At 55.6% G+C, this 27,586-nt stretch overlaps 1 protein-coding gene across 2 annotated transcripts in view; it reads left to right on the top strand.

Annotated features, from left to right (window-relative positions):
* The window catches only part of TRIM67 (tripartite motif containing 67), a 52,791-nt gene extending 28,799 nt beyond the window's left edge, over window positions 1–23,992 (top strand). The window contains exons 2-10 of one of the 2 annotated variants that reach the window (XM_067711104.1): window positions 4,558–4,653; window positions 6,226–6,348; window positions 7,454–7,564; window positions 8,988–9,147; window positions 10,649–10,794; window positions 13,576–13,714; window positions 14,787–15,090; window positions 16,831–16,993; window positions 18,141–23,992. In XM_067711104.1, the coding sequence (XP_067567205.1) occupies window positions 4,558–4,653; window positions 6,226–6,348; window positions 7,454–7,564; window positions 8,988–9,147; window positions 10,649–10,794; window positions 13,576–13,714; window positions 14,787–15,090; window positions 16,831–16,993; window positions 18,141–18,206 (1,308 nt within the window). In that variant the 3' untranslated portion in view covers window positions 18,207–23,992. The remainder of the gene's footprint in view (window positions 1–4,557; window positions 4,654–6,225; window positions 6,349–7,453; window positions 7,565–8,987; window positions 9,148–10,648; window positions 10,795–13,575; window positions 13,715–14,786; window positions 15,091–16,830; window positions 16,994–18,140) is intronic. The other variant, XM_067711103.1, reaches the window with a different exon arrangement.
* The last annotated feature ends 3,594 nt before the right edge of the window (window positions 23,993–27,586 follow it).

Here is a 27,586-nt window from a genome sequence, read left to right as displayed (position 1 = left end):
AAAGCTGGACATCCAAGATCCGGCTGCCGGCCAACTTAGTTCCTGCTGAGGCTGGCTTCGGGCCTTTGCGGACAGCCACCTTCTCACTGTGTCCTCACGTGGCCTTTCCTCAGTGCAGTGGGAGGAGAGGGGGAAAGCGCTCTCCCATGTCTTTTCTTTAAGGGCACTGATCCCATCATGGGGCCTCCACCTATGTGACCTAATTGCCTCCCAAAGGTCCCATCTCCTAATACCATCATATTGCAGGTTAAGGCTTCAACATATGGATTTGGGGAGGACACATTCAGTCCGTAACAACCCATATATGATGGGTTGAACAACTGAGAGGATTTCGGGAAAGCTTGGGCTATATTTCTAAGCATAATAGTAAGAACTCGTATGAGGTAGGGGTTGTTATTCCCACCTTACAGGGGAGGACCCTATAGAACAAAGAGATGAAGCATCTTCCCAAGATGCACAGCTAATGAATGACAGCGCCAAGATTTGACTGTACTGGCCCAGAGTTCTCTTGCTTAATGCAGTATGAGGCCCTCTAACACCATCCAGAATGGGAGGGAGAAGGGAGAAAGCTACCCCATGTACCTAGAAGCTACTCTTTCGGGATGCAGGCAAAGATGTGATGCTAGGCCAGGAAGCAGGTGGTTTGGCCCACTTGGAAATACATTTTTAAGCTGTCTGTCTAAACTTAGAGACTCCGCAGCAATGTAGTTCTAACCTTAGAGGAATAAAAAGGCATAAAATACAATGTTTGATTCAAGTTAAAATCCATTCAGTCATTTTAAAAAATTTATCTTCGGTCTGGATACTTCCTTTCTTTCCAAGAGGATAGTATAACCAGCATCCACAGAGACAGAGCAATCCATTCTCATTTCTCAGACGGCAGGCTCTTCTCTCGGACCAGAAAGACACAATTTTCAGTGTCCCCTGCTGGCCCCAAGGTAGCCCTGTGGAAAAGAGGAAGAGCATGTTTCAAAACACTGAAGCCAAATACGGTATGCTGTGAACCCATAACACGTTGCCAATAAGTGAACCACTTGTCCCTTGAGAAATGGTTTCCACCTTCGCCGCCCAAACCCTGACTCCTTTGCCACTAGAATAACCAGGTCCAGTTTCCACAGTGCTGTCACCTGGGCAAGGAGAGGTGTCTCGTGGCCACATCACACAGGAAGGAACTGGGGTCAAGAAAGGGTCAAGTGTGTGCTTGTCGGGACATCCCTCGACGGCGACCGGACCTCACATGGGTGTCCGGGCTCTTCCCGGAGACCAGGAGACCGGGCACAGGTCTCTGTGCAGGCGAGCACCCTGCTGGGCCAGGGCCAGACGGCGTCAAGAGAAAGCAGAGGGCATGTCTGGTGGGCCTGGAGCCGTGTCTACTGAGCTGTGAGATCATTCCCCTTTCAGATGGGCGTTTGCCTAAGGTCCCTGGAGGCCTTCAAAGATCACTCTGTTCTGGGCTCCTTGCCAAGGTCCTGGGTCTACTTGCCAAGCAGGAAGCAGGTCCACAGGCCCTGGGGTGGGACGGGCCGCGGGGAGGCCAGGGCTGGCGGGGACAGAGCCCCGCTGGCTCCAGTTCCCCGGGTGAAGGGAAGGGGACTCTCACTAATGCAGCGTCTCGCCGGAAAAGGTGGTCGCCGTGGCGATGGATCTGCAGGGACCTGTCTTAGCTTAGCATCCGCTTCTAGTGGAGCAATTGCTTTGCTTTGTATTCAGCCAGTGAGCAGTTTTTGAGCCCCTGCTTTGTGCCAGTGCCTGGCTAGAAAGACAAAGACAAAAAACAAAGTCCCCGCCGTGAAGGATTGTATAGGTTCCTGGGAATCGGTCCCTCCGTGGGGAGGGAAGGGGTGCAGCCTCAGTGGGCCCTCTGCTCTGGGTGACTGTGGTGGGGAGGGAGGTGCCCCTCTTTTCTGGGCACTGATGATGGGCCTGAGGGATGCCGGCCTCTCCGGCTCCTGCTGGGCACGGTTATCAGGGACAGGCTGAGCTGCCCGAGGACCTGGACCCCTCTAAGGACGGGTGCAAAGATCTGTGCTACCCAGGGACTTCCCTGGTGGTCCAGTGGTTGAGAATCTGCCTCCCAGTGCAGGGGACGGGGGTTCGATCCCTGGTCAGGGAACTAAGATCCCACACGCCACGGGGCAACTGAGCCCATGCGCTGCAACTAAGACCGAACGCAGCCAAATAATATTAAAAATAAAAATTAGGGCTTCCCTGGTGGCACAGTAGTTGAGAGTCTGCCTGCCGATGCAGGGGACGCGGGTTCATGCCCCGGTCCGAGAAGATCCCACATGCCGCGGAGCGGCTGGGCCCGTGAGCCATGGCCGCTGAGCCTGCGCGTCCGGAGCCTGTGCTCCGCAACAGGAGAGGCCACAGCAGTGAGAGGCCCGCGTACCGCAAAAAAAAAAAAAATTAAAATTAAAAGAAGATCTGTGCTGCCCAGAACAGCAGCCACTGGCCAAACGTGGTGGCTGAAAACTTTAAATAAAATTTAAATCCAGTCCCTCAGTTACATTAGCCACCTTCAAGTGCTCAGAGCCACCCATGCTGGTGGCAGCTGGATTAGAGCAGACACAGAACACGCTGCTGTTCCTGTAAGGTCGACTGGATATTCTTCCTGCGTGGATAATTGCAGTAGAAAGTGGTCCACGCCGGGTGCCCGTGGAGGGAGGGGCCTACACCAGCTGAGGTGGGGGGCATGGGGAAGCCAGTGGAAGAAGGAAGAGCTTCTCCGGAAGCCGCCTTTCTGCTGAGCCACACCTGAGGCTCCCAGCTGTCTCCCAGCAGGACAGAGCCCAGACCTCACCTTGACCTCACCTTGAACGTTGGTGACCCTGGTCTGAGGCCCCTTCCTTCTCCCTGTGTCTCCTCATCCACTCCGTGGCTATGTTTGTACCATCCAGCGGATCGCAAACTGCATCAGAAACCCCTGGAGAACTTGTTAAAAGACAGATTCCTGGGTTTCACCCCCAGTTTCTGATCAGTAAGACAGGGGTGAGGCTGGAGAATTTGCGTTTCTAACAAATTCCTGGATGATGCTGATGCTGTCAGTCTGAGAACCACACTTGGAAAACCATGGATATGGTCCAAAGAATCACATTCATTGATTCAGTCATTCAACCAATATTTGTTTCATGCTGCCATGGGCACGGTGCTCTTTCTGTATGTGAGCAACCAGGCAAGGTCCCTGTTCTGGGGAGCCTACATTTTCGGGAGGAGAGACAGACAGGAAGCAAACCTGTGTTGGGTGGTGATGAACATTATGAAGAATAAAGCAGGGCAAAGGAAGAGGCCCCGCTGACAGATCATATCTGAGCAGAGACCTAATGGAATATTACTCAGCCATGAAAAGGAACAAAATGGGGTCATTTGTAGAGATGTCGATGGACCTAGAGTCTGTCATACAGCGTGAGGTAAGTCAGAAAGAGAAAAACAAATATTGTATATTAACGCATATATGTGGAATCTGGAAAAATGGTACAGATGAACCTATTTGCAGGGCAGGAATAGAAATGCAGACATAGTGAACGGACATGTGGACACAGCCGGGGGAAGGGGAGGGTGGGACGAATTGGGAGATTAGGTTTGACATAAATACACTACCATGTGTAAAACAGATAGCTAGTGGGAACCTGCTGTATAGCTCAGGGAGCTCAGCTCTGTGCTCTGTGATGACCCAGACGGGTGGGATGCGGGGTGGGAGGGAGGGAAGTCCCTGAGGGAGGGGATATATGTATACATACAGCTGATTCACTTCATTGTACAGCAGAAACAACATTGTAAAGCTATTATACTCTAATTTTTTAAAAAAAGAAAAGAACGTGGAGAGCAGGTATGACCCAGCCTTTCTGGCCCCATTTTTGCTCTGCCCTCAGCTTTTTACTCTGAAACATGAGTCGTGTTAAAAATCAAGGGCACCAGTCTATTCAATAGCAAGATTTTGAAGACAAATTCGATGGTGTGTGTATGTGTTTCATTCAAAGGAAGCCTGAGGCTAACAACTGGGCAGGGTAAGGAGTCCCTAGCGCTAAGGAGGAGGCCACCATCAGCCCCTTCCACGTGATGTCTTGGGACCCCCAGTCCATATGGCTCAGGCTCACTTCCAGTTCCTTTCCCCGCCCATCCCGCTCAGGCCAAAAGGCGCCTGTGCAGGGGTGGGGTGGGCAGAGCGTGGCCTGGGACCTGGGGTTCCCTCACATAGGCGTCTGAGTTCCTACTGATGGGGGGGCACAACTGCTACAGTGGGGAGGGGGCCAGACCCAGTCAAGGCTCTACTTGCCTTCTTGTCCTGGGTCCTGTCAGCCTGAACCAATTAGCTGAATGCTCCTTTCTTCTACCCAGCTTTTGGGGTCCAGACAGAAGAGTGTTGGTCAACCAACACTTTATCAACGATCGCTGGATAAATAAACACATGCGATAGAGTCCGGGAGTCAATAGCGGTCCCTTCGTAAGTGAGGACGGTTCCTGGGTTCTACCCTCTTATAAACACAAGCCTTCATGATGAAGTGCAGACCAAGTGCCTTTAACACCTAATTTTCCTTTTCAACCTGTGATATCTTTTAGGCCCAACTGTCTCAGGCCTTAAATGGAGTTTCCGATAAGGCAAAAGAAGCCAAGGAGTTTCTAGTTCAGCTGAAGAACATTCTGCAGCAGATCCAGGTGAGCATAGCTCCGGCTGGGAGGGGAGTCCCTGCAGGAGGTACGCGAAGCTTAGCGGAGGAGAGGAAAGGTCCCGTGGCAGGCGCTTTTCAGTGCTGCACACGAGGCCTAATTGTCCCACTGCACGCCTCAGATGCTGCGGACACCACGCGCTCAATCCACTGACACCCCTGTGGCGTCTGATAGGAAAGGGATTTTGCAGGAACTCAGAGAGGCCTAGAACGAGACCTGGGCAGAACTAATGCAGCACTCTGCGTGGCCACGCAGCCCTGGGCGGTATCTGTATACGGTGCTTTTGTACCAATGCGCCAAAATACAAAAGCATCGTTCACTAAACAGAGGTGTTTACTGAGCACCCATGCTGTGCCACACGCAAGCCCGACGCAGACCAGGAAGGCACAGCCTCTGTCCCCAGGAGCTCTGTCGGGGAGACAGCGTATAAATAAATGCACGCGTGGGGGAACTTTCCCACAGATCACGAACCGTAGAGCATTCCGGTGTCTGGATGGGAAAAGGGACTGAGGGCACTGAATTCCTAAGCAGCCAATAAAAACCATGCCTCCTAATAAGTGAAAGCACAGAATTCCGCTGCCAGGCGTTTCCTGTCCTGGTTCTGATGTTTCAGGGACACCGGAGGTATCCGTTTGGTGGGGCAGCTGTAACCATCGATTGAGTGGCTTCAACAACAGTAACTTATTTTCTCATAGTTCTGGAGGCTGGAAGTCCAAGATCAAGGTGTCAGCAGGGATGGCTCCTCCCAGGGCCTCTCTCCTTGGTGTACAGATGGCCATCTTCTCCCTGTGTCCTCACACCGTCCTCCCTCTGTGTGTGTCTGTGTCCTGATCTCCTCTTGTAAGGACGCCAGTCAGACTGGATCAGGGCCCAGCCTGATGACCTCATTTAACTTACTTCTTTCAAGGCCCTGTCTCCAAACACAGCCCCATTCTGAGGTCCTGGGGGTTAGGACTTCAAATAGGCACTTGGGGCAGGGGTGGGAGAGAACACCACCAGCCCATGACACGGGGTCTGAATCCAGGCTGACCTGAGTGATGTTGAAAGTTTTTTTTTTTTTTCTTTTTTAAACTGAGAGAGTCAGATCCTACAGCAAGAACAGTGGGTTTTGTTTGTTTTACGGTTTTCTGATTAGAGAAAGCAAAAGTATGTTATAGAAATTTTGAAAAGTAGAGAATAACAGACAGAAGTAAGAAAAGTTCACCAATATCTCAGCCCCTGAGGTGACGCCCTCGCCGTTTTGACACGTTGCCCCACTGCTTTACACACACACACGCACGTGCAGTGTGCGGTTACGCTGCACATGCTTGCAGCTGCTCTTCTTCTTCGGTCTCTCCCACGAGCTTTTCCCGTGGCATTGAAAACCCTCACAAACCCTCATGGTTTGGATGACTGAATATTCCCTCCATCCTATAGATGTGCTGAGACTCACACGTGCACTGTTTCCAGTTCAGTAACGGGACAGCTCACCCCGGGACGAGCTTGCTGGTGTGCCCCTGTGTCTCTCGTGCTGGCCACGTTTCCGAGTGTCTTCTCCCTAAAGCTCTGTGCATCCCACAGGAGAACGGCCTGGACCACGAGGCCTGCCTGGTGGCTCAGTGTGACGCGCTGGTTGATGCTCTAACCCGGCAGAAAGCCAAGCTGCTTACCAAGATTACCAAAGAGAGGGAGAACAAGCTGAAGGTGGGTCCCCGGGCGGCCGATGCCCTCGGTCCCATCATGGCCTCCGAGCCGAGCTCGGGGGAGCACGCAGTGTAGGCTCTGGGTCAGTGTTAGTTGAGTGAACAAACGAATGAATGAGTGAATGAACGAACGAACGAATGAACGAATGAAGGAATGAACGAATGAATGAATGAATGAACGAATGAACGAATTAATGAATGAACGAACGAGCGAACGAATAAATGAATGAACCAACGAACGAACGAATGAATGAATGAACGAACGAATGAATGAATGAATGGGGAGAGGAAGGGCTGAGCAAGTTGGCCTGGGACCTACTTACACTCGTTGTCACTTTCCCTGAAGCAATCAGCACCCCTGCTCTCCCTCCAAAGCTGGAGGGAGATGCCTGAATCCTGCTGTTTTCAGTCAGAAGGCCACTCTCTCCCATCTTCTCCCGGCCCCTGTCTTCTGTCGAAGGGACACTGCCTGTTCTCATCTTGCAGAGCAGAGGTGGCCACGGCGGGTGACAAGGCTCCGGCTCTCCCCCTTCTTCGGGCTTTCTGATGTCTGGTGCTCGCAGTGGTCAGCAGGGACACCACAGCCAGTGGCCACCGCGGCAGGGGGAGGCTTCCCCCCACTCGGCACCGGGTCCCCGGCCCAGGCAGGTGCCCCGTGAACACCCTGCCTTGACAGAAACTACTCACCTCATTGTCTGGGCTCGACCTATTCTACAGACATTTCCCAACTGAATCAGGAAATGTTACTTTCAAGGAAAGAAGGAGTGTGTGTTGGGGATGAGCCATGGTTTACATGCAAAGCAGCCGAGCCCCTTGAGTTTCCACCCAACGCGTGAGACTGGGGCACCGGTCACTAGGAGGGTTTCAGGGGGTGCACGTTCTCTGCTTCTCTAGCCAGAGTTCAGGAAGGTTGCTCTGTGGGGTGTGGCGACCCTGCTTGTTGGGAAGCGGGTCCATTTACCGCCCACGTAACGAGGGCACGTGGAGCTCAGGAACACAGCAGCAGCAGGAGAGGGTGCAAGGCAGCCGGGACCCATGCCGCTTGCCGCTGCAGCCGGGCTGCTGTTCCTCAATGAGACAGTTACTAGGGATACTTCTCGTGGCAGATGGTTTGGGACCAGATCAATCACTGCACGCTGAAGCTGCGCCAGTCCACGGGGCTGATGGAGTACTGCCTGGAGGTGATCAAGGAGAACGACCCGTCCGGGTTTCTGCAGGTGAGCGGGCTGGGCATTGTTCCTCCAAATCCACTGCCATGCCCCAGACTAGCCGAGGTTCTAGGAAGGTCCCTCCCAGCAGCTTGGAGTTGAGCAGAATCTCCTGTGCTCAGCGATTCCAGAAGACCTAGGTTCTCTTCTTAGCTCTGCGTCTCACTAGCTGTGACCCTGGCTCTGTGTCATCCTTAAATGAGGAGATCAAACATCATAATCCCTAGGGCTGAAATGCCGTGCTTTCGTGCCTCGACTTGAAACCCCAGTTCAACATTTTCCCCACAGATGAGAAAAGACAGTCTTTGCCAGTCAAGCTGGAAAGATTGCACAGGACGAAGTGAGTCAGAAGAATCCACATGACCCGTTCCCTCAGGGTGCGGAGTCCTGCAGGTCTGGGCACGTGACCACTGCCTGCAAAGCCAGTGCAGCCTTGCTGGGCATCCTTCCAGCAGCCAGTCTGACTCGGGGTCACGAACACCTCTTGGGATCATGTGTGTGATTCAGACAGAAGCTCTGTCCTCCGTCTCTGGGGAACATGATGAATCTCCTGGACTGGTCCCCAGCAAGGGTGCATGGAGTCATGGCTCTACAGGGACACGTGCAAATGTCTGAATGAGCAGGACTTGCCAGCAGAGGAGAACAGAGCTGTGGGTTTGATGCAGTGAGAGTCTGGAGCAGAAGCTGCAGCACAACGTGGAGGAAACACAGTGGGAGGGAGGGAGCTTCACGCTCCTGGGGATGAACGAGTTGCTTTCAGACCCTGGGACAAACCACTAGTATGTTTCAATTTGCAAAGTGCTGGATCTAGCAAAAGAGGGAGAGTGAAGACTGTTTTTGTATATTTTAAAAGTACTGGGCTTCCCTGGTGGCGCAGTGGTTGGGAGTCCGCCTGCCAATGCAGGGGACGCGGGTTCGTGCCCCAGTCCGGGAAGATCCCACATGCCGCGGAGCGGCTGGGCCCATGAGCCATGGCCGCTGAGCCTGCGCGTCCGGAGCCTGTGCTCCGCAACGAGAGAGGCCACAGCAGTGAGGGGCCCGCGTACCGCAAAAAAAAAAAAAAAAAAGTACTGGACTTCCCTAGCGGTCTGCTGGTTAGAACTCCGCGCTTCCACTGCAGGGGGCGTGGTTTTGATCCCTGGTTGGGAATGACCACGCATGACGCGCAGTGCGGCCAAAATAAATAAATAAAGTAAAAGAATTCTTTTAAAAAGTATCATTTGCTTCGCAAAAGGGTTTAGCCTGAAACAGCAAGTGCTTCTTTACGTTTAACATGACTAAGCTGTTAAAAGATGATCTCTGCCAGGGCGTGAGTGGGCGTGCTTAACCACCGCAGACCCCTGCGCCCACAAAGTCCCTGTCCCTTCCTTACCCCCTGCTACGCTATTTTCCCTTTGCACGTGGAAACCCTAAACTCTGTGCTTCCTTTAAGATCTCGGACGCCCTGATCAAGCGTGTCCAGGTGTCTCAAGAGCAGTGGGTCAAAGGTGCCCTGGAGCCGAAGGTGTCTGCAGAGTTTGAACTGACCTTGGACAGTGGGCCACTGCTGCAGGCCATCCACCAGCTGGACTTCATTCAGATGAAATGTAGGGGTGAGCCGTGGTTGGCCCAGTTCAGGTGATGCTGCTTCTGGAAGAGGCATCCACTCTGCAGCGCAGCTTAGTGCCCTCAGAAGACTTGGGACACTGGTGTGACCCAGAGTGGGAGGGAGGGACGCCTGAGTCACAGACCTGGGTTCAGATCCCAGCTCAGCGACCCTCAAGCTGGGTGACCTCTGTGGGTAGCACCCAGCCTGGGCCAAACTTTTCCCGTTTGTGAAAGAGGATCATTTGTTCATTCAGAGACACCTGTTGAGTGTCTACCACGTGCCGGGCACCATCCCAGGTGCTCAGCACACAGCTGTGAGCAAGTGTACAGACTCCCTCACTAGACGGAGCTGATAGTCAGAGAAAGAAATAGACAACACGTCGATAATTCAGTACAACAGGTAGTGTAATGTAAACTGATAGTGGCAGGTGGGACAAACAAGGTGCCTTTTGAGAAGGGGGCATTAGTAGACATGGGTGTGGGGGGGGAGGTATTTTGAGGTGAGGAGGAAAGAGATGTAAGGGAAGAACATTCCAGAAGGCCGAGGGGTGGTGAGTGCAAAGGCCCCGAGGCAGGTATAAGTGTTCTGTGTTCCAAGAAGAGCGAGAAGGTCAGAGGTGAGAGCAGACGGGAGAAGGTGGTGGGTCGTAGCGGTGAGTTCAGAGACCCACGGGGGACACGAGCTAAGGGTTAAGCAAAGTTTGCATAGCTTTCCCCAGGTTACAAAATTAGCAAGTGACGTCCCCCTGCCTCTCCAGAGACGTTAAGGGTGCATTCAGGAGGGGGAATGAAGCTCTTTGGTTTTTTTAGACCCATATATCCAAGGGCTGAGTGCCACACCTACAGAATCTGTGAACTCAGGAAAATCCTTACTTCAAAATGCACGGCCATTTTTAACGCAGAGACACCCAGTCTCTTGTGCATCTCTGTGCTTTCTCCCATACTCAGTTTGCACCTCCCAATCTCACCTTAATCGAACTTACGATACCCTTGACTCAAATCCCTAATTCCACGGGTTGACTGCCTGATACTGTAAGATGGCCTCTCCTTCCGGAATCTAGTTCCCTGGGCCTTTAAAACGCTTCCAGACAAAGGTCTCAGTGGGTCTTTGCACTTTGCCCTTCCCGCCCCCGAGAGCATCTTCCGGGCCCCAGGTGTGAGCTGCTTGCCGCCCTGTGCAGAGGGTCCGCAGAGGCCGGGCTGCAAGTCCTCACCAGCTGCTCATGGGGCCGAGCCAAAACCAGTGGTTCTTAGTGGGCAGGTGGGCAAGGGGCAGCTCTTCCTCAGGGCTCCAGACCCAGAGGGGTGGAGGCACCTGCCAGGCCTCTCCCTGCCCCAGATCCCAGGACCCCCGTCCAGGGTTGAGAAGCACACTGAGCTGCGCCCACGAGCAGCCAGGAGGGACGCAGGGTGGCCACCTTTCCTCCTGGGGTGCGGCCGGGTCCACGCGGCCTCCCTGTGCCCTGCAGGGGTTTGTGCACTAAAGCCCACCTGTCCCCGTCACAGTGCCGCCCGTGCCCCTGCTGCAGCTGGAGAAGTGCTGCACCCGGAACAACAGCGTCACGCTGGCCTGGAGGACGCCGCCCTTCACCCACAGCACCGTGGACGGCTACATCCTGGAGCTGGACGACGGAGACGGGGGCCAGTTCCGGGTGAGGCCCCGCTGCTTGCCGGGGGGAACTTGCGCTGTCCCAGCCTCTGCACCAGCCCAGGGGGCTGCCCTTAGCTCTGATGCCACCAGCGAGGGCATCGGCCCCCAGGACGCAGAGCAAGTGGGCCCGGGCTCATGGGATGTGGGGCTTCTCTACCGAGGGCTGGGTCTGGGCAGGCAGAGGCGGCGGCCACAGAAAGTTCTGGATGGTTTTTCTGTGAAGACTGACACAGGTTGGAGGCCGAGGTAGAGCTCCGAAAAGGTGTCCCCCGCGGTACCCACTTCCCAGTCGGCCCAGCAGCGCACTGGTATCTGGTCAGCACCCTCCCACCCAGCACCCCGAAGCCTCTCCCCACCCCCTCGAGGTTCCTTCACACCTGCCTTGCCCAGTTCAGTGATTAGTTCACCTGGCAAGGTGGGAAGACACCTGAGAAATATTTGTTGGGTTGGGGTGACCGTCTACGTTCATGTCCCAAATGATGAAATCTGTGTGGACAGTAAATACGCTTAGCGAGTCACAAGTGCGTCTTCTAGTCTCGGCCCGTGGTAGCAAACCTGGACGGCTCCCCACCCCAAGCCAGCGCCCTAACACATCTCTACCGCGAGACGGCACACAGTGAAGTTCAGGCTCCCATCCAGTCGTTGTGCTGACAGGAACACCAGGGCGTACAAACTCGGGGTCTGCTGAGAGCTCCACCTTTCTGTCCCCGAGAGACTAAATAAAGACTCGTTCTAACAAACCAGCGCAGTCATAACAATTCTCACACTTCTTCTCCTGGGAAGTGGCACCCATTCAACGTCTCTTGCCAACGGTCAATATTCTCTTTGTTTCCCTCAACTGGATCGATGCCTATGTCTTGTCTTGTCTTATTTCAAGAATTTCAGAGTTGGGGAAATCACTGCAGTACTCCCTTGGGAATAATTGAGTCCCTGGGGATATGGGCTCTTTAGTGAGAAGCTGAGGTTGCTTTGGCCAGGAATAGTGGGTCATACACCGGGTCCAGAACCTCAGCCGTTCCAGTCGTGCAAATGAGCTAGGAACTGACAGAGCTCCCTGACTAACCAGAAACCGGGAGGAGAGCTTATGGTTTCGAAACGGGAAGAAAGAGGAGACTGTTTGAGATATTAAAAGAAGCAGCCAGGACTTCCCTGGTGGTGCAGTGGTTAAGGATCCGCCTGCCAATGGGAAGATCCCACATGCTGTGGAGCAACTAAGCCGTCTAGAGCCCGCGAGCCACACTCCTGAGCCCGCGTGCCACAACAACTGAAGTCCGCACACCTAGAGCCTGTGCCCCACAATAAGAGAAGCCACTGCAATGAGAAGCCCGCGCACCGCAACGAAGAGTAGCCCCCACTCGCCACAACTAGAGAAAGCCCGCGCGCTGCAACGAAGACCCAATGCAGCCAAAACTAAATATAAAATAAATAAATAAATCTTTAAAAATAAAAATAAAAGAAGCAGTCCACAGGGCTGAACTGAAGATGGCTTCTCCCCTTTGAAGCATGACCACTAACAAAAGCTCCACCCGAGGGCTAGAATTTATGAGAAACCACGTGTTATGGTGGGAAAAGCGTGGACGCTACATGCAGACAGACCTGGATTTGAACGCTGGCTTCTAAACGGATTAACTGTGATCTTGGGCAAGTTGCCTACCTTCTCTGAGTATCCTTGTGAATAAAATAATGAAAATAATAGCAATGTCCCAGGGTTGTATGAGGATTAAGATGTCTTATACAGGGACTTTCCTGGCGGTCCAGCGGGTAAGACTCCGTGCTCCCAGTGCAGGGGTCCCGGGTTCCATCCTTAGATCCTGCATGCATGCCGCAACTAAGAAGTCCGCAGGCCGCAATGAAGATCCTGCGTGCCGCAACTAAGACCCTGCTGCAGCCAAAATAATAATAACATAAATAAATAAACATTTTTTGAAAAGATGCCTTATACAGCGCCTGGCACACAGCTACTATTATCAGTAACTTGGAAAAACAAATGAAGAGAAACACCCCAAGTAATCAAGCAGACGTTTTAGACTAAGCTGATGTAATGCCATAGGTGAGGTGTAAGGCTATGCATTTGGGGGAAGTTAATAGGACAGAGTAAGTGTGAAGTAAACGGGAAACAAAGTAAATGTTCTAGAAAAGGACCTTTGGGAGCCGATGCAGAAATGTCCCACCCTCTGGGGAGGCCAGGAAAAAAGCAGCTCCAGGAGTCCCAAAAGGAGGAGGAAGGTGGCAGCCTCAGCAGTGGGAGAAGCGGGGAAGGAGGTGGAGTGCCCGTCTTACTCCAGAAATGGCCAAATCAACTTGAACCACCTGCGCCTGGCCACGCCCTTCCTCCATCTGCTTTTTCCCATCATGTGTGATGACCCTTCCCTTTCAAATATCTTTTGTTTTATTTAGATGCTTAGCCCATGTTTTTTCTAACTTAATTTCCCACTGGAAACCAATAATCCCCTCTTACTCCAATCGAGAAGGAAGTGGGGTTTTCAGCAGCCCCACTCCCGGGCTCCGGAGTCCTGTCCGTCCGGCCTCTCCTCTGCGGAGGCAGGATGGTCTCGGGCAGCATCCCGGCTACCGCACCTCATACCTTCGCAGGAGAGGGCCCATCAGCCAATAGGAAGAGTTTGTGTCCAACTTGGACGTGGCCTGAGACTCGGCCACCACGTGTCCAAAATCTCCTTATTAATAACTCTTCGGGGATGCTAGCACTCTGATGTCACCGTGCAGCTAAGAGAAATTTTCCACATAACGGAGGCGCCTGACGAGCCGTCTGGGTCTCTTCCAGGAGGTGTACGTCGGCAAGGAGACCCTGTGCACCATTGACGGCCTTCACTTCAACAGCACCTACAATGCCAGGGTCAAGGCTTTCAACTCCTCTGGCGTCGGGCCCTACAGTAAGACCGTCGTCCTGCAGACGTCCGACGGTGAGCCCTGGGGTGTCTCGGGGGAAACAGATTCAGGCCCAACCCACACAGACGGGCAGACAGACAAGGGAAATCTGTGAGCTGCTCATGAGGGAGCGTGAGGGAGTGGCGGAAACAGGCGAGTCTGTCTCTTCCAGCCCCGCCCCTGCTCCGCTCACTTGGCTCCATGTGCCTCACCTCCCTGCCCCCCAGCCACGAAGGAAAGAGACACTCCTTCACCCCATTTGCTGGAGCTGGGAAGGGAAGCTAGGAGTTGAGAGGCACAGGGAGGCTAAACTCCCACTTCCGAGGGGCCGAGAGCGGGTAGGACGGTCCCAGAGAAGAGAAGGCACGCGGCTGCCAGGGAGGAACCTACCCCTCGAATACCCAGCGCGAGAGCTCAGATCTGAGGCATGCCCACCGCGCTTCATCCTTTCAGGTTTCAGGCAACAAGAGCACGTCGGCTTTCTGCGGGATTTTGATCATCTGAGTCCTTAGCGTCGAGCGATGATGTAGGGGTCCCAGGACGGTGCCAGCCCTGTGTTTAGTGTCATTGTTTATCCCAGCATGTCCTCTGGGGAACACGTGACAGCCTGGACTGTCTCCCAGGGACAGGAGCAGATGATGCTTTCCCCCCCAAGATGGGTTCACCAGCTGTGTGCCCACGGGGGCCCTCGCCTGCCAGCGGGCTGTGAAGCAGAGCCTGGAGCTCTGGGGCTTTGGTGACCTCACTTCACCTCTCTGCGTCTCAAATCCCCCTCCCACGAGGTGGGGTCTGGATATCTACTCCCCCTCACTCATAACAGTGCCCGAAGCGTGCAGAAGGGGCTTAGAAACCAAGATTCCACGAAAGCATTTAGACTGGGGGCCTGACTGTCTGTGTTCCTTGGCAAGGTTGGGTTCATGGGATTGGGATATTGGATGAACACAGAGGAGGGAACGTGAGTGTGTGTGTGTGTGTGTGTGTGTGAATCGCACAGGGAAGAACATTCGACACCGGGTGCCCGCTTCCTGAGATGCCAGTGGGTCTCTGTCTCCGAGCCCAGGTCACAGGCTGCCACTCACCCTGCGCCTCTTGCCCCTTCCTTTGCAGTGGCCTGGTTCACGTTTGACCCCAACTCTGGGCACCGGGACATCATTTTATCCAACGACAACCAGACGGCCACCTGCAGCAGCTACGATGACCGGGTGGTGCTGGGCACGGCGGCCTTCTCCAAGGGCGTGCATTACTGGGAGCTGCACGTGGACCGCTACGACAACCACCCGGACCCCGCCTTCGGGGTGGCCAGGGCCAGCGTGGGCAAGGACATGATGCTGGGCAAGGACGACAAGGCCTGGGCCATGTACGTGGACAGCAACCGCAGCTGGTTCATGCACTGCAGCTCCCACACCAACAGGTGCGTGAGCGCCCGGCCTCCCTGTCGCGGGGCTTAGGGATGAGAGCCCTCCTGCTGTTCCCACGTTCCAGGGTCGGGAATGGCAGGCGGTGTTTTCGGCCACTTTGGCGTCCAGCTTCCAGGGAGAAGCGAGCGCTGGCCCGCAGCGCAGAGGCGGGATCGGACAGAGTCTAGAGCACAGCAGAGCCAGCGGGTGTGCAGGCCGCTCGGCGAGCCCCGCGCCTGGGTTCCGCCGCCCCTCCCCTCTGCTTTCCTCCACACCCGTCAGCCCAGCAGGGCTGTGAATCAGCCCGGCGGGAGGTGCGGCACCCTTGGGGCGCTCCTTGCTGGTGGCTCTGTCCCGGGCACCCCCAGCACTGCCTCACCCTGAGCCCGGCCCCGGCAGTGGTGTCACCAGGCTGGACACAGGAAACTCCCATGCTGGGGGGACAGGCCCTCTGGGGCTGCCCTGGCGAAGGAACCCACAAGTGGAGGGTTGTGACCCTCAGAGCTGCCTGCTTGCTGTGGGGTTTCCTTCCCAGTCTGCTGAGGGCCTTCTCCCCAGCGGCAGAGGCGAGGGGCCCCGAGAGGCCGACCTCCCTGCACGCCAGCGCTGGGCAAGGTCAGCTCTGGGGGCTCTCGGTGCTCTGAGCCCACCTGCAGCTCTGCAAATGGCCCCAGGGGTCCTGGTCTGGGGCAGGGACTTGCCCGAGGATCCTCGGGGCGGGGTTGGGGGGGGGTGGAGGCCGATCGGACCCTCCCACCTGCCTTTTCACTGGCAGTGACCGTCTCTCCAGAGGCAGCCCTGCGCGGGCGCTAAGGACGGCCTGCTCACAGACCGCGCAGGGGCCGAGTCTGGGCCCAGCAGCTCCGTCTCTACTTGCTTAGGCCACGCAGGCGCCCAGATACACTGGGACGGGCGTAACAAGAGAGAGCAGGTGCGGAGCTTTCTTTGTGCCCCATGCTGTGGGAAGCCCCTGGCTCCTACGGTTCCATCTGGGCCCTGGGAAAGTGCGACTGTGATCGCCATTTTGCAGATTATGAGATTGGGGCGTAAGGTTGATGCTCAAGTCACAGGACTCATTAGAGGCGGTGTCAGGGTTTAACTCAGGATGCCGGCTCCAGTTCCGGGGGGCAGGGGCGGGGCGGAACGGTCGGGGCTGGGCCGGGGGACCCCGGGGGAGGCTGCAGCTTGGGCGGGTCATTACCGCCACCTGGTGGTCAGCATCTGAACAGCACCAACAGGCCCGCTGCCAGTTCCCTTCCCCACCGGCGGGCTCCTGCCCTGGGGGGCCCGGCTCACCCTCCGGGAAACCTGCCCTCTGAAAACTCCCAGCGAGCGCTGCTCGCCGTTTCCCGTGCTCCCAGCCCACCATCAGCCTCCAGCTGACCAGCTCATTCCCAGTCAGGAAAGGACAAGGATGGTTTGGTGATCCGAGCAGAGCAGCCAGTGGCAAGGCCGGCCGACCTCAGCCCCAGCCAAGGGAGGGGACGGTCCGACGGCCTCGGCCCGCCCGCCCCGGTGCTGCCCGCCTAAGGACCGGCCCCGCCCGGTGGAGGCGAATCCCAGCCACCACGAAATGGAGCCTCGCAGCAGGTGTCAGGAGCGTCACGACGCACGCCCTGTGCCCCGCCGCGGGTCACCGTGGGATGGCCAGCGCCCTGCCCCGCCGCGGGGGCTGTGTTTTTAGGCGAGGGTACCCACAGCATCCTTTCGGGGATCCTCCCGTCCTCACCTACGTGCCGGGCTCCTCTTCCCAGGACGGAAGGCGGCGTGTGCAAGGGGGCCACCGTGGGCGTGCTACTGGACCTGAACGAGCACACCCTGACCTTCTTCATCAACGGGCAGCAGCAGGGCCCTACGGCCTTCAGCCACGTGGACGGGGTCTTCATGCCGGCCCTCAGCCTCAACCGCAACGTGCAGGTACCGCGCACCCTCCAGGCCAGGGCCCGTCTGCTGCCCCCGGCCCCGGCCCCGCTGCCCGTGGGCCTCCAAAGTGCGCTGGGCAAAGGGGGCTCTAAAGAAGCCGCCCGCGGTGCCGTCCAGGCAGGGAACTTACCCACCGGCCCACCTGGGCATCCCCTGGAGACGCTCCTCTCCGGCGTGATGTTTTCTTGCTTGTCCGCTTGAAAGGAGCAGAGGCTCTAGGTGGCGGCTTCGGGGCGGGGTGTGGAGGGGGCGGGTGACAGGCAGGGTGGAGAGGGCCAGGGAGGGTGAAGGAGGGAGGCAAGTCCTGCTTCCATGTTCTGGGAGAGAGGAAGGTCGGTGCCCTTGCCCGGCGTGGGCCCCGATGGCCCGGGGTGTGCCGGGCCTCCACGTGGCTTTCCCCCGAGAGGAGAGACCGAACTGAGGCGGGACCTCTCCTAAGGGTTCCCTCTCACCCTCCCTGTCCCTCTGGCTCCTGCGTGAAGCAGGCAGCCCCTCAGGGCCAGGCCCAGTCCTGGGGGCTGCGGGGGTACCGCCGGCCCAGGAGGCCCGACACACCCAGAGGCAAAATGGGAGCCCGGTGAGGGGGTGAGGGAAGCTTGGAGAGCAGTGTGGAGCAGGGTGCCAGCCTTTGTTCCCGGCACACTGCTCCTCCCCCCGGGAGGTATATGGGGTGGGGGGCAGGCCTGCTTCGCGGTGCCCACTGACCCTGAATACTGTCACCTACTGATTGATTTGTACCTCCAGTCCTTGCAAAAGGGCTTTGAGGCAGCCTGAAATATGGGCTGTTCTTCCACAGCGTTCATAGAACAGATGTAGGAGAGGAAAGAGGGCCATGGAAAGAAAGCAGAAACGCATGTAAACCCGGAGCCCCAGTCCCCCGACTGGAAGAGAGCATCAGCCTTGCTGGGGCTCCCGGCAGCGGGGGCGGCGTGAAAGAGGCAACGACCAGCTCCTGGGGCAGACTCCCGGGCCCGATGTCAGTGAGGACGAGCCTGATAAACAGCTGACTCCACAGCACAGAGGAGGCGGGCTGCCGCCCGTGGGGATCCCGGGGCAGAGGGCGGCACAGCTGCTGAGCTGTCTGAGCTCAGGGTTCACGGGCGGCAGCTCCCGCCCTCGCTCACCGCATCTTCTTTTCCAGGTCACCCTGCACACGGGATTGGAAGTGCCAACCAACCTGGGGCGGCCAAAGCTGCCGGGCAACTAGCCTCCCAGGCCCTGCTCTGCACGGCTGCCCCTCACTGCACTCACATAACCCTGAGGGCAGCACAGCCACATCCTGGGTGCAGCCCAGCAGCCACGGAGCATCTCAGAGACCCGCTTTCTTTGGGGGACGGAGAACGATCTGCAGGCTGTGCGCACGGAGGCCCCAGTCAGTGGTGAACACGGGAGTGTGTTTCCCCTCGTTCCACCGGCCGTTACAAATACGAAGAGGGACCTTTCTCAAGGGAGCAAGGAAGTGTTCGGGGTTTCATTTTGTTTCCTGCCCTCCGATTTAGAAGCTTGTCTTTTTGGGGGGCAAGAGGAGAGCAGGCTCTGAGACGTGAATCCTGAGAGCAGGAGGCGGCGGGAGGCGCTCGGGAATCTCGTGGCCTCAGTGTCAAGTCTTTGCTGGACTCCGCTCCTTCAGAGAACCAAGGGTGCAGGTTCCCATCTCTGCCAGGAAACGTTGTTATCCTTTAGCTTTTCGGTTCTGGAGTCTTCAGTACGTTATGCCACTTGCAGACCTAATCCAGGATGGATAGAGAGGGATGTTAATCATTCATCATGATCTTTGCCGCTCTCGTTGAACTGTTGAGAACTTTTTAAAATAGTTTCCTTAGGTCCTTCATTAGTCCACCAACCTCTCTCTCTTACACACACACACACACACACACCAGTCTGCTACAATTCACTCAGTTCTTAAACACAAAAGAAAACACTGGAATCTGAATCACTATGTGAAGAGTCTCCACCTGGTGATGGCTTTTTCGGGAGCTGGCGTCCCACGACGTTCGCTGCAAACCTGTTAACTCTTCCGAGCTCGGAGGCTCTCAGACTCATGAGCGTATGAGATGGGAGTCCCTGGGGAAGTCTCTTATACTCAGTCCACCTTCACTTTGAGACCATCTACTGTCAACGTGAACGCATCATGAGAGCAAAAGGTGGCCCCGATGGCAGGGGAGGCTCTGCCCTGACGGGGCGGGCAGGACTCTGCAGGAGGCAGGAAACAGATGACGTCATGTTCCTGGTCTCCCTGCTTGCCCGCCAGCCCGGGTGTGCGGAGTCCACGTGGCCAGGGCGGGGCTCTGGGGTGAGCCCTCCCCTGCCTGCTGGGAACACCAACCTTCTCCCTTGAGTCCGCAGCCCGCTGCAGGGTCTGAGCCCGGAGCCGGCCGCCGTCCTGGCCCCGGAGCCCCTCCCCCTCCTCCCGGGTCTCTTCTTCCTTGACCTCCACCGCCTCCATCACCAACTGGTAGTACGCCGTTCTCTCTCCTTTTTAAAAGAATATATTTTATCAAGCATTCTTTTTGAGGTCGAGGGGTAACTTGTCTATTTGCTGGATTGGATTTTTATAAAACTTAGCCCGGAAACCGGCACCAACTGTGTTTACTCAGTTCACTCACTTCTACCTGCTAGTTTAGACGCTGCACTTGCTTTCTGAGTCAGCCCGGCCAGTGCTGTGCAAATCCTACCCTCTATTCAGCAGATCCGACAATCCTACCTCAAGCTCCCGCTCCCAGACGGGGGGTGGCCTGCGAGGCCGGCTGCCCCGCGTCTGCAGGAGCCGCCTGGTGCTGTGTTCAAGCCCCCGCCGCCCAGGCCCTGGCAACCACCTGCTCGGTGGAGTCGAGGTCTTGCCCCGTCCTCGTCGTCCGGCGGGTGGCTCCCAGGGCACTCCCGCATCTCGCCCCGAAGCCCCGGCCGGAGCCCAGCAGGTGATGCGCACGGCCCGGTGCCCCGGCCGCCTGCCCCGTCTCCGCTTCCACTGCCCTTCCGTCTCACTCCTGGGCCACGGCCCCGGCAGCCTCGGCTTGGAGGGTATGAAAGGTTCCTGAAGGTTGGAGGAACCAGAGGAGGCATAGCCTTCCCGGGGCCAAGGGAGCCGTGGCCGGCAGGGCCAGAGGCGTCGGCTTTGGGATGTGTCTTTTGGGAAAGATGAGCTCGTCGGTCCCGAGGTGGGCCGGGCCGGTGGAATTGGCTCTTTTCGGTGGAGTCTGGGTGAAAGGCTGGGGAGCTCCCAGGATCATGGAAGCCGTGTGACCATGCGGCCCTGGCCCTGAGTCTTCGGGGAGGAGCTCCTGGGCATCAGCCTGGACTTAGTACCAGCCTTCGGAGAGCCAGCACCTCGGTCAGAGGGAGATGGGAAAGGGAGAAGGGAAGCCTCTTTAGGGAGAACATGACCTGTGGCTCAGAGAGAAGCCACCGGGACTCTCTCCCTACGGCCGCAGCGGACAGAGGGGCTGTGAGTGGGGAGCCGGTGAGCACGTGCCTTTCCCAACTCCTCCAGGGGCCCAGAAGCAATACGGCGGATACTGGGGACCGCGTCAGGCTGTCCTACAGCCACCTCTCCCGTCCTCAGCACAAAACACCTTCTAGGAACCAGAACGGACCTCGGGGAGAAGGCAGGTCCGTGCGGCACACCCGTGTTCTTGAGGAACCAGCAGACTGAACAAGGGACTCGTCAACAACTCATGGCCTTGGGTCACCCTCTCGAGAAGCCTGGGATTCAGAGTAGAAGCGACAGGTCACGGGCTTCTCATCTGCCATCGAATTCCCTGTTCCTTTACAATGCGGTGACATGTTTGTACATAAAAAACGATATCAAGATGATGCTTTGGTCGGGCTGGCTGACGGATAACTTGGTATTCGTCTATCAAGCAGTTTCGGTGAGAAAGGAATTCAAAGTAATTTAAAGTGTCAAGTTCCATTATATTGTAAATAACGCCCCCCCCCCCCCCCCCAAGCAACGTAGTTCTGCAGTTTGTTCTTTGCTAGTGAGCCAGTTTGGTCCAAGTGTATGCCTCTCCTTTTAGAATTAATCTCTTTAAAAATTGTCCAGTAGCATTTCACTGCATAGCATCCTAGCTCCTAATTCAAAGCAAGGTAAGACATTACACACAGCCCGGCTTCCCCCTCTGTCCTGTTTGGGAAAATAACGATTCCAATTAAAGTGGGCATCAGTCATCCTGACCCACAAAGGGACTCACCTAAAAACTATAAAACTGTAGATAGTTATAGGCTGAGTCTTCAGCCCTACACGTACGTATCTGTAGTTTCGACAGCAACCTCAGGCGCCCTGTGGCCCACCGACACTGGAGAGGGTCATGCGTACAGCGCAAGCCTGGGCAGAACAGGGGTTCAGAGAGCCATGGGGACAGGCCCATCCTCCTTGCTCTTAGCACCCAGGACTGCCCCGTCTCTGGTGCCCCTGCCCTCTGCCTACCAGAGCACTCTCAGGAAAGGACCAGGATGCAGGATCTATGTGTACTTCTTCCAGGGATATTTGCTTTTAAGCCTTAATTCTAGTTGCAACTGAAAGGCTTGGTCCCCTGAGAAGGCGGGTTTCAGAGCAGGTGAGCAGGCCGCTTGTACAGGAAGCTGCCGCTGGTCCCAGGGCGCCTGCTGGCTGTGAGGTCGGGAGGGTGGATACAGCCTGTGAATGCTGAAAAACACTATCAGCCTGTGAATGCTGAAAAACACTATCAGCCTGTGAATGCTGAAAAACACTATCACGAGACCCTGGGCGATGCCAGGAGTTCTCAGCCTCAGCACTACTGACATTCGGCACGGTGGGCGAGAGCGGGAGGGATATTTCTCTGTTGTGGGATCCTGCCCTGTGCACTACAGGACGTTGAGAAGCGTCCCTGACTCACTAGATGCCAGTAGCGCCCCAAATTAGTTGTGACAGGTAGAAGCGTCTGCAGACTCCCTGGCTGAGAACCACCGGGTTATGCTGGCAGTCTGTCACGTGTCCATACGCACAGTGATGCGTGAGGCGTCCATGCTGTGGTCCCCGGAAAGCCTGTACCGCGAGGCTGCGGGCTTCACCTTGGCACCCACGAGCAGGCTTTCCCAGGTCTGCAGTGTCCTGCCAGATGGGGCAGGTCGGTAAAAGGAGGGGAGCCTCTCACAGAAGCCAATCCGTCAGGTCTCACTCTGTACTCCCCAAATGTCCCCAACCCACCCCCATGCCTAGAAAGCAAAACTCCTTACCCGTGTTTTTGCCTTCCACTTTTGACTGGAAGCAACAGGAACTTCTTCGGAGGGGTGTGGCCTTCAGCTGGTCAAAGAAATCTAATCAGGCATCATCAAAAAGCTATTCAAGGCCTCTGCGGATCCTGGGAAATCTCGGCTTTTCTTTTGCAAGTGAGCCAGGAGCTATTCAGTGGTCACGTTCCTTGATCCACGGCTCTAACTTTAAATGGACTGTAAGACAGTGAAGAGCAGGTTTGGGGCAGGAGACCAGGCTCAGCCCCCAGAAACGCCTCTCCTTGAACCTGGTACCGGTGCGGCCAAATCCCTTCAGTGTCTCCGTGCCTCAGTCTCCCCGCCTGAGCGTGGGAGCGGCCACACTAACCTACCTCGCCTGGTGTGCTGTGAGGAACACAGGATAACGCTCCTTAGAGAAGAAAGCGGCGCGTTTCATCTATGGAGGTCCAGGCTAACAGCTCACATTCAGAGGACGTGCGGCGACTTTCCCAAGCTTTCTCTGACCAGTGTCTTCCATCCAAGCCTCTTGAGACCAGGAGCACGTGCTGACTACACAGCTGCCTGGCCGTGAGGAGGCAAAACCGGCTTCACGGGAGCAAAGAGGGCAACACAGCAGCTGTTCCCACCGTCAGAGCAGAAGAGCCGTCAGCAGGCTACGCGTCAGTGTTCCCAAAGGCGTCTGCAGGCAGAAACCCCCTTGAAACATGGAAGGAGAGTGACCGCCTTCCTGCCTCCTTGGTTATCTTAGTTCTGGTATCTAAGGGGTCCCCCAGCCGATGATGTGTCTCCTCTGTTTCCAAAGATCTCAGCAGAGGGAGCGGCTTTGAAAACCAGTGTCTAAGTGTGGAAGGCGGGTTAGGCAGAGGGGCTGCTGTCATCACAGGCTGGGACTCACTTGCACTACCTGGCAAGGGGGGGCTCCTGGCTTTCGCGATGAACCATGCCGACTTGAGTCAGGAGGTGGGAGCTGAGAGTCCAGGCAAACCTCTACGCTTTCTCTCAAAGGGCGCGGCTCCCACAGGGCGGGGGCTGCCTGGCCGGGTCCCGGGAGACCCAGGGGACTCTCGGGCCAGCAAGGTGGGCGCTGGTCCCCAGGCCAGGCCCTCAGGAAGCCTCTGAGGAGAGTCTAAGACAGGCTTCAGGTGTGGAAAAGTGACTGCTTGCGGCTGTGGACGCAGGAGCGTGGCGGATGCTTCCTGGGGGAGGCTGCAGCCTGAGGAGGGCTTTTCCGACTCCTCACCTGGTGGCCCGACGGCCCAGACCCCGGGGTTGCTCAGCACCAACAGGAAGTGCAGAGGGAACAAAGCAGAAAACGTGAAATGCATGATGTAGAATTGCTGCTTTCACACTAAGCTGTTGTATCAAGCATGAGAGAGGTGTGTCTAACGTTGGCAAAGGAATTTTAAGAGTAACAGAAAGCTTTGTGTCCTTGTTTCGGCTGTCGACAGAACCTGCGTCTTCCTGTCTGTGTTTGCCCCGCCCTCTCCCTCCCCCACCCCTCCCTCTCCCTCCCCCACCCCTCCCCCACCGCACCCGCTTTCTGTCGGCATTTGGCGGCAGCTCTTGGTCCCGTCGGTGTTCACGTTCCACTGGAAACACGGAGGAGGGAAGTGGGGGGGAGGTAGGCAACGTTTTTCTAAGTTTTGTATTGGTATCCCAAGCGTTTGTATTTTTGAATTGCAGACACTGTGTCTCTGGTCCTTGGGGGTTGGCTGAACTTCGTGTATTGCCATTTGGAAAACCTGAGTTTTACCGCAGTCGTAAGCAGATTTGAAATAAATTCTTTTGACACTGCCAACAGCTGAAAGACAAGGTATGGTCTGTGCTTACTGCTCAGCGGCAAGGTCTGCCTCTCTCCAAAGCGGCCTAAGTGCCAGCTGGATGGGGCAGAGACTGTGGGGCGGGGTGGAGGGACCCCAAGGTCAATGTGCTTCTGCGGCGTGCGCCCGGGAAATCGTGAAGGGATCACATTTGACTCTCTTCTATAAGGTACCATCTCAAGCAGTCCATGGAAGTCATTTTTGCAAGAGGTAATAAGGCTGGAAATTGATAACAGTTAACATATGGTTAAAGATAAATTCACATATGAAAAATCGATCATGGGTTCCAGTGGAAGGTAAGACTTGGGGGAAACATCCTAAGTGACCTGGGAGCATGAAGGAGACTGACCGGCCCCTTCACCCAGACCGAGCTTGGTGTCTGACTGCAAACTCTGTGCCGCCTTCACTTCCCTCGAATTATGCTCCCCAGGAGCAGCCATCTCCAGTGCCCCCCCCCAGCCCAGGACCTGGCCTCAGCCCTCAGTCACCTGCCAGACCACCGAGTGCTTCCGCAGGGTTGCGGGCAGTCGCAGACTCTGAGAGCGGAGGGCAGGACGCCCCTGAGAGAGAGCTCAGTGCCCCCCCAGCCCAGGACCTGGCCTCAGCGCTCAGTCACCTGCCAGACCACCAAGTGCTTCAGCAGGGTCGGGGGCAGTTGCAAACTCTGAGAGCGGAGGGCAGGACGTCCCTTAGAGAGAGCTCTTGACATCAACACGAAGAGAAGGAAGCAGAACCAGGCCAAGGGAGACTCAGCGAGGGCCTCACACCTCAACTGGAGTCGTCCAGAGCTGGGATGACAAGCCCCTCACATCAGGACTTCCGTGGTGGCCCAGTGGCTAGGACTCTGCGCTCCCAATGCAGGGGAGCCTGGTTCAATCCCTTGTCAGGGAACTAGATCCCACATACATGCCATAACTAGGAGTCTGCATGCCGCAACTAAGACCCCGTGCAGCCAAATAAATAAAAATTATTTAAAAATAAGAAAAAATAATACCCTCAGGTCAATCATCACTGCCTGTTGCCAGCACGGGAAGGGGGCGGGCAGTCCCCGAAGAGCGCTGACCGCACTCTCAGCAGCAGAGGGACCACGTCCTTATTCCCGATGGGGGATCTGTGAGGGACATCGCAGGGCCCACTGGTCCACCCCCCTGTGCCACACATCTGTGCCTCCCTGAGGTTTGGGGAGAAGCTCTTCCAGAGTCCCAGAGAGGGGAGCTGGGCCGAGGAAGGCTCGCTGGGCCTGGCGCTGCCCACTCACCATTAGCGCCCTTTCCTCCTTACCCTAGACTCCCTCCGCCGTCACCCAGCACCTGATTCAGACCCTCATCTCCTGCGGGCCCCTGGACCCTTTGCAGTCCAGGGTTCCGGCACTTGTGCGTTTGCCACCCACACTGGGGACAGGGAGTACGAGAGACACATGGGTGACCACCTGGGCGCAGACAGACCCCTCCCTGGCCCCTGGGTGCCGGCAGCCCCACCGGCTCTTGCTGGTCAGGCTCAATCACCCCTGTGGGGTGGTGTCTTCTCGTGCAGGCAACAGCCTCGGTTCAGTGGGACACAGCTGTGCTCTCTGCTTCCCTCTTTGCAAAGTAGGGGCGCTAGGTCCACAAGGCCAAGAGTTTTGGGGACGGGAACCGCGAGTTCCCTAAGCGGGTCACCGGGAGCAAGGGCAGGCGGGAGTGTCGTGTGGCACCAGGACCGATCCACGCGATGTGCCCACGACCGGGGAGACGCTCTGCGACGGGGGAAGGGCGGTGAGTATGGAAGAGACCGCGAGGAAGCTCTTACCCAGCACACCCAGGCCAGGGCTCCTCCCTCTGTGGCTGCTGCCAGACGACCCTTGTCTTCCACGGAGAACCGTTTTCCATTGTCACTTCTCTCTGCTGCTAACCTTGCTGGAAGGAGGCTCACCAACAGGGAGATAAAAGCACAGTCTTATGCGTGATCATCAGTCCTTACCGTGCAGGTTGCTCGTAGCCTCTAGACCTCTGAGTGGTTCCAGAGCACCCCGTGGTCACAAAACTGCTCTGTAAGTATTTAAGAGGTGAAACGAAAACAAGGAAAGCAATTTATACTAGGGATTTGCGTGCTTTTCCAGAATTGACTAGCCTGGGGCTCTGCTCCTGAGTCGGGCCAAGTGCTCAGTCATCTGAGCCACTGAAGCTCACAGGTGGTGAGGTGAGGTAGAGCCGCTAGGTTTCCCGGCTCCCTGCAGATAAAGAGAGGGCGTTAGGCCGGTGCCCACTCCACTAGGTTATTTCCAGCTCCTGAGATTTTTCCTAGGGCTTCTGCCATATTTAGGATCTTCTACACCTTCTTAAAAAGTCCCTCTTGGGCTTCCCTGGTGGTGCAGTGGTTAAGAATCCGTCTGCCGATGCAGGGGACACGGGTTCGAGCCCCGGTCCAGGAAGATCCCACATGCCGTGGAGCAACTAGGCCCGTGAGCCACAACTACTGAGCCTGTGCGTCTGGAGCCTGTGCTCCGCAACAAGAGAGGCCGCGATAGTGAGAGGCCCACGTACCACGATGAAGAGTGGCCCCCTGCTCGCCGCAACTAGAGAAAGCCCTCGCACAGAAACGAAGACCCAACACAGCCAAAAGTAAATATAAATTTTTTTTTAAAAAAGTCCCTCTTAAAAACTGCCAGAACATACACCCTAACGAACACCGCCTTTCAAAGTGAACCTGAAAAATAAAAGTTACAGTGTTTTCACCTAATAAAACATTTCCAATCTTGCTTCAATTCAAAGCATATTTTGAACAATGGCAATGCCTTCAGAGTCAATGTACGAGTCGCTTAAGAAAGTCAGCCAGCAGTGAAAAGTACCCCTCTGTTTTCACCAAAACTTTATTATTTGTTAGGCTTGGATCTCAATTTTTGGCACTGAAAACAAAAAAAAATTGAAGACCTTTTTTTTTAAAGTTCCACAAGCTTTGGGAAGTTCCAGACACTTTCAACAAGGGCAATATTATTTTAAAATATACGTATGATTACCCCAGGTGATGACTTAGAAGGAGATAACACTTGCTTAACTCATCTGTTGTGTTATTTAATAGTCATGGTCATTTTTACCACAAAAGTTGTATTTTATTTATACAAGTTCTTACAAAGTAGAGTTTATACACTTTGGCTGAAAATCGAAAATGCTCTTCCCACAAAACAACTGACAAATGATCACATTCTTAGTTCTTTGATGATATAGTAACATTAAATCATTTTTAGAAAATTAAAAAGCAATTTTAAGCTAATTATTAGCATCTACAAATCCGTAAAATTATGAAATATCTACAAGCAAATGCACAAAACACCAGTGAAAGTGAAACTCGAGTGAACCTTGATGGAGAATATTAAAACATTCTTCTCAATAGTTTTGAAACAGGAGGGAAGGGGGCAGGGCACAACCTTTGAAAGAATGACATAGCCCGAGGACACAATACAAACTGATTCGAACCAAATGGGTCCAAGATGGCGGACGAGTCGACTTCCACTAGACCTTGAGCCTCAGTATATGCTCACAGTAACACATCAGCAAGCTAAATGACACATCCACAGGCGCCATGACAGTTCCAAGAG

Source organism: Pseudorca crassidens, chromosome 16 (assembly GCF_039906515.1).
Source record: "Pseudorca crassidens isolate mPseCra1 chromosome 16, mPseCra1.hap1, whole genome shotgun sequence".
Taxonomy (NCBI): Eukaryota; Metazoa; Chordata; class Mammalia; order Artiodactyla; family Delphinidae; genus Pseudorca; species Pseudorca crassidens.
This window is presented reverse-complemented; position numbering and strand designations above follow the sequence as displayed.